Here is an 8,721-nt window from a genome sequence, read left to right on the forward strand (position 1 = left end):
GTTTTGTCCTCTCGAGACCATTGGAGGTTTCCATGGTTGTTAACTTCAGGACCCCATGGGATCAGCCGAGGTGCGTAGAATATAGTCCACCACCAATACAATCCTCTATTTTAGTTTTTCATATCATGTAAAGAAGTGTACTTTGATCCCCTAATTTCCGCACTTCGCTAAAGCCAGTCAATCAAATCCTACACTTTTCAGAAAGAAAACTTTGAACTAACCATTCGACAATTATGAATTGCTTTGCACAAGATAGACCAAATAAGAAAATTTCATCAAACTCGTCCAAGATATACCGCCTTACCACTTTATATAAAGCCAAGCCTGATTCGTTAAGAAATAGAAGCAGGTATTCTCTTCCCTCCTTAGGTCTCCATAAAGCGACTCAAATTCTTGTCTTCCAAATGTTTCTGTAACGTAAGATTAAGAATAAACAGAAAGTATATGATTAATAGTTAAGATAGAGGCAAATCGAAGCTAAACAAACCAACTATAATTTCACTTGTTGTAACAAATACAATTTCAGATCAAATTCTTGTTTTCCAAATTGTTGCATACGATTACATGTAAGCCCAAACCCAATTACAATACAATGCAGACTTTATAAAACTTTTACTGTCTTGGGGCTAATCTAGATCCAACAATGATAAAATGTACTCTTCCAAAATGTATGTTGGTGTATATGTTAATGGACTATTTTTTATGAATATAACCTTATTTTTGGTTCTTTAGCACTTTAACACATTTGTTATATCATTTTACATTGTTATCAGCTAGTTTTTATCAATCATGACTAGTTTTTATCAATCATGACTAGTTTATCTGCCGATAAACTAGCTATTCCGTAACATCTTTACCCACCACCATCCCCCTCACCTTAGGGAGTCTAGCGTCCAAGCAAAGCCACCACTCTGAGCTCTGATACCATATGTAACATCCCCGACCAACCGTATAAAGATATTGTCCTCTTTTTCTACACTGGGACTCAGTTTTAAAACGCTTCAATATTCAGTCTCTTACAAAAGGCAACTTTTATTCCCCTCCCCAACCGATGTGGAATCTCACATCTTCAACCAATAGGTAGTTTATCAACTAAAGAAAGTCCAACGGCTTGTTTACCAAATGCTTATCCGGGTAAGTGCTAACCGACAAAATTCAACACTATCATTTACTTACCGGGTAAGATTTTAGTCCACCAAAAGGGTATCGTATGCAACAACTTACACCCGGTAAGCGGTAACTATGGCAAGTGTTTTCGCATTCACTTACCGAGTATGACTCTCGGTCCTAGCCTTCACACTTACCATGTAAGATGCTTGGTCCTTACCATATTCATTCGGTAAGATAATATGACTTGATAAGCGCTTACCCAGATAAACATTTGGTAAACGGCCCTTTTTACGTGATTCAATTTTCAAATAGAAAGTCCATCAAAATCAGAGGTTCTCTGACAAACCATAACAAGCAATACAAAGTGTGGATCAATTATATGATACCAACATCAAGCAGAAAAAAGATCAGGCAAATTAATTATTGATAATAACCGAAATTTACACGACATGCTATGGTATAGAACTGGCAGTTACGTTCTACTGTTACAGCTGAGAATGACTACACCACGAAATTAATTTATGAAAAGAATTCATATAAAAGTCGATAAAATGTCAAAAAGAACTCAACTCAAACAGCAAACTTTCAAAGCAGACAGGTCTTGATCTTTACCAAATACGACATCCCGCTCATGGTTCAGATAGCCAACGTTAAAGCTCGTTAACCCACATTCCAGAGGACTCGATGCAGATGTTTATCAACTGCCAACGAATAAATATTTTCATCGGTTACTTGCATGCTTGATACTTGTGCAGTTCCAGAAAACAGGTATACTTTGAGGTCAAATTGTTTTAATTTTTAATTAATATGTGTATATCAAGTATTGATTTAAGATTAATGGAATGATTGATTTTATATATAAGACGTCAAATATGTCTTGATAAACTCTTTTATACAGCTTATTATAATTGTATAGAATTGTGTTAGATAAGTTGATAGAGCAAGTCCTAACAAATTTTTAGAACCCTTTTGAAATACAAAAGGTCTTATTGAAAAGTGTTCTTATAAAAAACATGTGTCTTATAAAAAACATGTGTCTTATAAAAGGACACTTCTTGTACTGTAGGAAAAACTAATAAGACATTTTATTTCAAAAGTGTCTTAAAAAGCGTCCTACCAACTTATTCACAACATTTTTACATGAGACCACAATTGTTGTGGCAAGTATTAGAACTGGAGAAAGGAGTCATGGAGTAAACTTACATCATGCATAGGTCGGTTCCTTGATCAAACTTCCATCATATCCTCCTGAAAGTTCGGCAAGCTCAGCCTGCAATCGTTCGTATTTCTCTTTGATGGCTGCAGAACTCATCACCTCAGCAACACCCTGCTTAATTTGCTGCTCCAAAACCTCCATCTTTGCCTTTGATTGGTTACTAGGATTCTTGTTCTTCATGGCCTCTAATTTCAACATCTCGATTTTGTTTTTCAAATCTGGGGTTGATTCAATAACATCTTGGATTATCTGGTTAATTTCAGCATTAAGTTCATCAACTTTTGCTTTGATCATGGCCATCGAAGATTGACCTACCCGTGAAGCTACATGAACACCTGAAGCTTCGAGAGCKTTAACAAATTCGGATTCCACTTCTTCTCTAACCTCCAAAACTTTCTCCTTCAACTCCTGATCCAGTTCTTCAATGGCAGAAACCCCAGATTTTTCAACTTCATCTTTCAGTCCCAGAATCTTCTGCTTCAGAYTGGGMTTCTCCAAAACTTGTCTGAATTTTTCGTTCACTTTGGCCTTCAACGGAAGGCTCTTTTTGTATTTTTCAGCAAAAACTTTGGCTTCGGAAATTTCCTTTAACAAGTTTAGCTTGTAYTGCAGCCTTCCATGGTTAGGAGCCGTTGCCAGATTCTCGTTAAACTCATTCTTTAGATCCTCAAGATCCTTAAACTGAGCAGGAGTCAACTGTTGGTCCGTTGCTTTAGCAAATTCTTGGCGCATTTTAGTTAATTTTTCCTCGATRCCCAAAGCTTTAGCTGCTTGAGAAATTTCRTAATTTATCTCTCTTTTCAGCTTCTCAATCAACCCATTTTGATCCATATCTACTGAAGATGATTCCTTTGCTTTCAGAATTTGCTCCTTTAGTTTATTAACCTCACCCTGCAACACTTTGTCGGAAATAAGTCCAGGTCTTGGTTCCTCTTTCTKTTTCATGTTGACTTTCTTTTCKGGCTCGACGGGTAGTCCTTCTTGGAATCCACCAATCTTGCGAAACTTGAGCATTCGATGTCTTAACAGGTCTTCYGTACCCATCTTCTCAAGCTCCTATTTATACAAAACATATYTGTAAGTATAATCTRAGCATAGACTTTGGACTAACAGTAWTTATGGAATGGAGTTAATGTACTCACATCCATTGTTTCAAGAATGGCAGCTTTTATTTGTCCGGAAGTCCAGTGCGGATCTGCATGTGCACCACCAAGTGGTTCCTGCAATTATGGTCAKCCTCACATAAGATGGATGGGAACGGAAGTTCAAAAACAACTGAAAGTCTCTCGAATTCCCTATCCATTTCTCCATTTAATATATCCCGTTGTTTTATTTAGATGGATGAATGAAATTAGAGAGTTAGGGGAAAGGGAGAAAACAGCAGAATCTTACAGGGATGATGCCATCAGCAATCTGTAGCTTGCGGAGCTCCGTAGATGTGATCTTGAGCTTCTCAGCTGCCTATAAATTAGAAAAAAAACTATATAAGCTTTGAGCATTATACCAATAAAGACAAGAAGAGGACTGTTTCACCACCTTTGGAGAGGCTTTAGCGGTCTTCCACAGAATTGCTGCACATGCTTCAGGGCTATACCATGGAAATTAAATAATTTTAGGGAAAAAATGTAATGAAATGATTTAGCAACAACACAACTATCTTTACACAAGTTTCCTACTTCAAAAGACTGTAATTTGATTGGTTGATTTAGAAGGTTAGATTTAACTTGTAATAGGACAAGTAATAATACTGTCCAATAAGACTATTGGAAATTAAAAAAGGTCTCTAAAAAGCAGCTATGCTATCAAGAGGGTGAAACAAAACCAAAAGTGAAAAGATTAAGAAGTGTAAACAAATTGACCCTGTAATTTACTTGCTCAATCGACTAATAGCCTCAGGTGTTTTGGTCACAGGCAGCCATGAAATTTCAACTATAAATAAGATTACAAATTCATGAGAACATGATGATGCAAGATCTAACCTACATTTGTGGTACAAGTTAGAAAATTTTCTAGTCACCTGGCAACATAGAAGACTGCATTTTCAAGCATTAGCAATTTATTAGCACAACCAATTGCCAAAGCACCTCCAGATCCACCTTCACCRATCACAATGGAAACRATTGGCACCTTCAGACCGAACATAGTCCTTAAATTGTGGGCAATGGCTTCACCCTGCATAGAAATAAATTAACCACYAACTCAAGCACTGTAGAAACAATAATGGGTYGCTTAGCCATATCATAAAAGATAATCAGCTTTATATRTGTATCTACATACTTGGCCTAGTTCCTCTGATTTAAGGTCAGCAAATGCCCCWGGGGTATCGATGAAYGTGACAATAGGGAATCCATGGTGGTCTGCATARTACATCATGCGYAGAGCTTTGCGGTAGCTGTAAGAAACAWAGCATCAATGTTAGCAGGACTTCTAAAACCAAATCAAACCAAACSCAAATAAAAGAKAMGAAATGGAAAAAGGAAAGATTAAGGCTAGAGAMAAGTAWRYAGCACCATGWAATGAAAAGAYWGCMGGACTTCTAATAATATAGCATGTCTATAATGTAAATCTRTAAGATCTTTTGACATTGATTTCACCARGAGTAGCTCCARATAACTTWTATTGTTACCSRACCAATATGCTTACCCATGTGGTGTWGGCATTCCRAAGTTGCGTTGAATATTCTCTTTGGTATTTCTACCCTTCTGATGRCCCATAAACATGAAACGCCTGCCATCTATTGTTCCAATGCCTGTCACTATTGCAGGATCATCGTAGCCGCCTCGGTCACCATGAAGCTCAACAAACTATACATTTTGATACACAAAAGGGTCTATCGTATGGGATTCTTTCAAGTAATTTTTTAAGTTTTTAACTTGAGAAACATTAGAGAGCTTTGAGAACATCAAGTACCAGACCTTATCAGTAATGCTGAAGACATGATCAAGAAAAGTAGGCCTATTAGGGTGTCGTGCAATATTAACCCGCTGTATTGGAGTCAAATGTGTATAGAGATCTTTAAGAGCCTGTAAATGAGTACATAAAAAGATTAAGCAGACATGACAGATCAGCAATGTGACTTTATGTTATAAATTAAAAGAAAGCACCGGGAAAAAGGAACATTTTCGAGATCTATAATAGCTATTTTAAAGTTAGACTTATAACACAAACCCATCTAAGGGATTTAATTAATCTATTAGTTATACTTCATCATCACAAGGAAGGTGGGATGGTCAATGACCTAATGCAGATATATGCATTAATATTTCAAACCCAAGCACAAAATTTATCATATCTGCCTTTCTGGTCCCAAGTTCTTTTTTGAAGTCTTCTTATTTCTTTATGTTCCCCAAACTTTGTGGGCTAACTTTCTCGCTTTCACACACTTTCCACAAGTCAGGGGTCTTCATGGGTAGAGGTCAAGTTTGGATTATACCCTCCAGACCTCACCTTAGTGGGATATACTGGGCTCGTTTGGTTTAGTTATTCCAAGCATAAATTTTCAAAATTATGTCAGCTTCTCAACCAAACATCAACATTTCCAACAGAACTGAACCAAATTAATAAACAAGTATTTGCTGAATGCCATTAGTCTCAAACTACAAATACTCCTAATCACAACAAATTAACACGTTACCTACTATTAAATAAAACCGAAAATTATTATTTGGATCTTTCGTTCATTGAGAATTATATTCAACTTTTTAACATTCGGTTTATGGACTAATAAAAATTCAAATAAGTAACTGAACCTGCTGATATTTGTTCTCTAATGAGATGATTTGATCACTGAAATCTAGACCAGTTTCATTTGCCATCTTTTGCACCTGCATACAAAACAAAGATTGAAATTTTAGACATCTTAGTATGAAGTGACGACATTAGAGCGGTTTGGGAGGCTTTACATCAATAATTTTCTTTTGTAGATCCATAAGAGGCTTCTCAAATTCCAAGGTAACTGGCTTCGGCTTTTCCTTTAAAGGCTTGAATGGAGAAAGATGACTAAGAACTCCACCCTTCACATTAAGATCAGGATCCTGGGGCCATGGGTACTCATGCTTCTTCACCTTCCTGACCTTTGCAGAGATACTTATTTGTTTCTTCCTTGTGCCAGTATGTCCTCTGCCTAACGTTCTTAGTGGTACACCATTGACACCATTACTAGAGCTTCGTAGAACATCTGAAGCTGCAATTCCAGAAGACAAACTCCCAGAAAAGGTAACCGTAGACTGAGATACTGAAGTCATCTCCAGACCCAAAAAAGTATGACACTTCAAATTTTCACCCTAATCCATCCACAAACAACAATATAAATCAAATGCAATGGGAAAATATCAAAATACACATCAAGTTGCAGCTTCAGAAATATAAATACTATAAAAAGTCAGCATTTTAGTTGGACTCCCACCAAATCCCAAATTTTATTTTCCATAAGAACCCATCTTTTCCTAAATGATGTTCAAGTTCTAGATACTTATATGTGTTGTGAACAAATAAATTCGTTATCTTTTTGTGTTTCTAGTTGTAGGATTCCAATTTTTGGTAAACGAAAAGTTGATTAATGTTTTGCCATAGCTACTAGTATATATTGCTGATAACAATTAACAACCAACAAATTGTTAACCAAACTGTACAGCTTATACAGCTTTGTGTGCACGATAAGCACAATGTTGATGGGTAACAACATTATAACACGTAAAGAAAGAACAGATAAAATGAATTCAAAGGGGATTGTGATTTGTCAAAAAAAAATGAAAACCATGTAGACGAGAGTAAAGAAAGGAGATGCAGATTGCTGAAGGAGAAAGAACAAAAGAAGTAGAGGCTGAAATTGATTAAGAACTAACGAAACAGAGAAGATAGAACAATGGAAGTGAAACAATCTCTTCCAATTTTATATTATATACCATATCATAGAGTAGAACTTTTTCTATGTGATCATGCTGCAACAAGCTGCCATTTTTCCAGAGAGTTGAGGAAATTTATTATACATAGTCAGCCAAGGCAATTCACAATGTACAAGATAGTGGCTCTGATAACTCTGGAAGATAGAGAATACCGGTTGACATGATTTGGCATAGATTGTAAATTATCCATGAATATGCTACTTAAGAGCAAATTCAGTTCTACTGTCAGTTTTGATTAGCATTCTTGTGTTCATAACCTAATGTTTGAAGCGTGCGAAAATGGAAATCGAACAGAGAAACGTGAGAGTACCTGAAGAGAAATCGAACCTTGAAGGAGAGCGGCGTGAGGGAAGAGGCTAATCTTGGAAAACTTCAAGATACAACATGGAGAAGGGATTTTGCGCAGGAAGATCTGAGATTGAACACTATGAAGAGAAAGGATTCTACGAAGAGAGAATGGAGATTTATTCGAAGGTAGCGAGGAGACAGAGGTGCAACATCGAGATCATCGTCGATAGTTTTTGGGGTTTTAGGTGAGCTTCGATACTTTTTATGCGGTTTAAGAGTTAATTATATGATTGGTCCACGTGGCTGATGTGTTTTAATATATATCAATATTCTATATATGATTTACAATCTATAACATATCGGGTTTATGTTATTGACTTTGTTACATTTTTTCTGTTAAGTAAGTCGATTAAGAGGACATTTTGATCATTTGAGACAAAAAAGCTGATTGACAGTTGCTGAATAGTTTGATGCAAAATAGTTAAATGATCAGAATGGTTATATATTGAATGAAACAAGGTTGTTTAATAATTGTTCTCTGAATGACAACAAATTACCATTTTAACCCTCTATATGATTTAGTATTGAATGAATATAGCTGTTTGACAGATATCTGAATAAACAATTACTTTGCAGATATAACTATGTATTTCATATTAATCCAAACAACATAGCATTACTAGTTCAAAACAAGATTTTTCATATTAATCCAAACCAATATAACATTACTTTTTCAAATTCTAGAATAAATAAAAACATAACAATCTAATTCCAACACAATATTTTTTGAACAATTCTTAATTCGACGCATTTAACATTAAGTGATTCGCAATCTGGTCACGTAAATTAGCCATGTATTCATTGTTTTTAGTACCAAAAGGCCTTTCATCCATGTCATCTTTATCGCTTCCCTCGATTTCTTCTTGTCCTCGGCAATAAACATGGAGTCATTATCGTAATCCATGAATAATTGATCGTGGATATTGCATCTTCTTATAAAATTATGAACCGCAAGACAGACAATCACAACGTTCATTTGTATGCGAAACGGATAGGGAACCATTTGCTTTAAAATTGGAAATCTTGCCTTCAAGACACCATAGGCACGCTTGATAACGTTTCTGAGTTGCGCGTGAGCGTGGTTGAACCTTTTTCTTTTGTCAAGGCATGTTGTCGTTGAAAATCAGCAAGCCAATACCTCGT

At 36.0% G+C, this 8,721-nt stretch overlaps 1 protein-coding gene across 1 annotated transcript; it reads right to left on the reverse strand.

Annotated features, from left to right (window-relative positions):
- Nucleotides 1-1,522: 1,522 nt before the first annotated feature.
- On the reverse strand, nucleotides 1,523-7,722 carry LOC112519729 (acetyl-coenzyme A carboxylase carboxyl transferase subunit alpha, chloroplastic-like). Its single transcript, XM_025127970.1, has 12 exons — nucleotides 7,541-7,722; nucleotides 6,229-6,609; nucleotides 6,076-6,150; nucleotides 5,242-5,349; nucleotides 4,970-5,130; nucleotides 4,604-4,718; nucleotides 4,344-4,498; nucleotides 3,863-3,914; nucleotides 3,719-3,787; nucleotides 3,469-3,546; nucleotides 2,314-3,382; nucleotides 1,523-1,811 (listed from the first exon to the last, which is right to left on the reverse strand). The coding sequence occupies exons 2-11, from the start codon at nucleotides 6,568-6,570 to the stop codon at nucleotides 2,315-2,317; spliced, it is 2,223 nt and encodes a 740-aa protein (XP_024983738.1). The 5' UTR covers nucleotides 6,571-6,609; nucleotides 7,541-7,722; the 3' UTR covers nucleotides 1,523-1,811; nucleotide 2,314.
- Between the last annotated feature and the right edge of the window lie 999 nt (nucleotides 7,723-8,721).

Source organism: Cynara cardunculus (assembly GCF_001531365.2).
Source record: "Cynara cardunculus var. scolymus isolate 2C chromosome LG 10, CcrdV1, whole genome shotgun sequence".
NCBI lineage: Eukaryota > Viridiplantae > Streptophyta > Magnoliopsida > Asterales > Asteraceae > Cynara > Cynara cardunculus.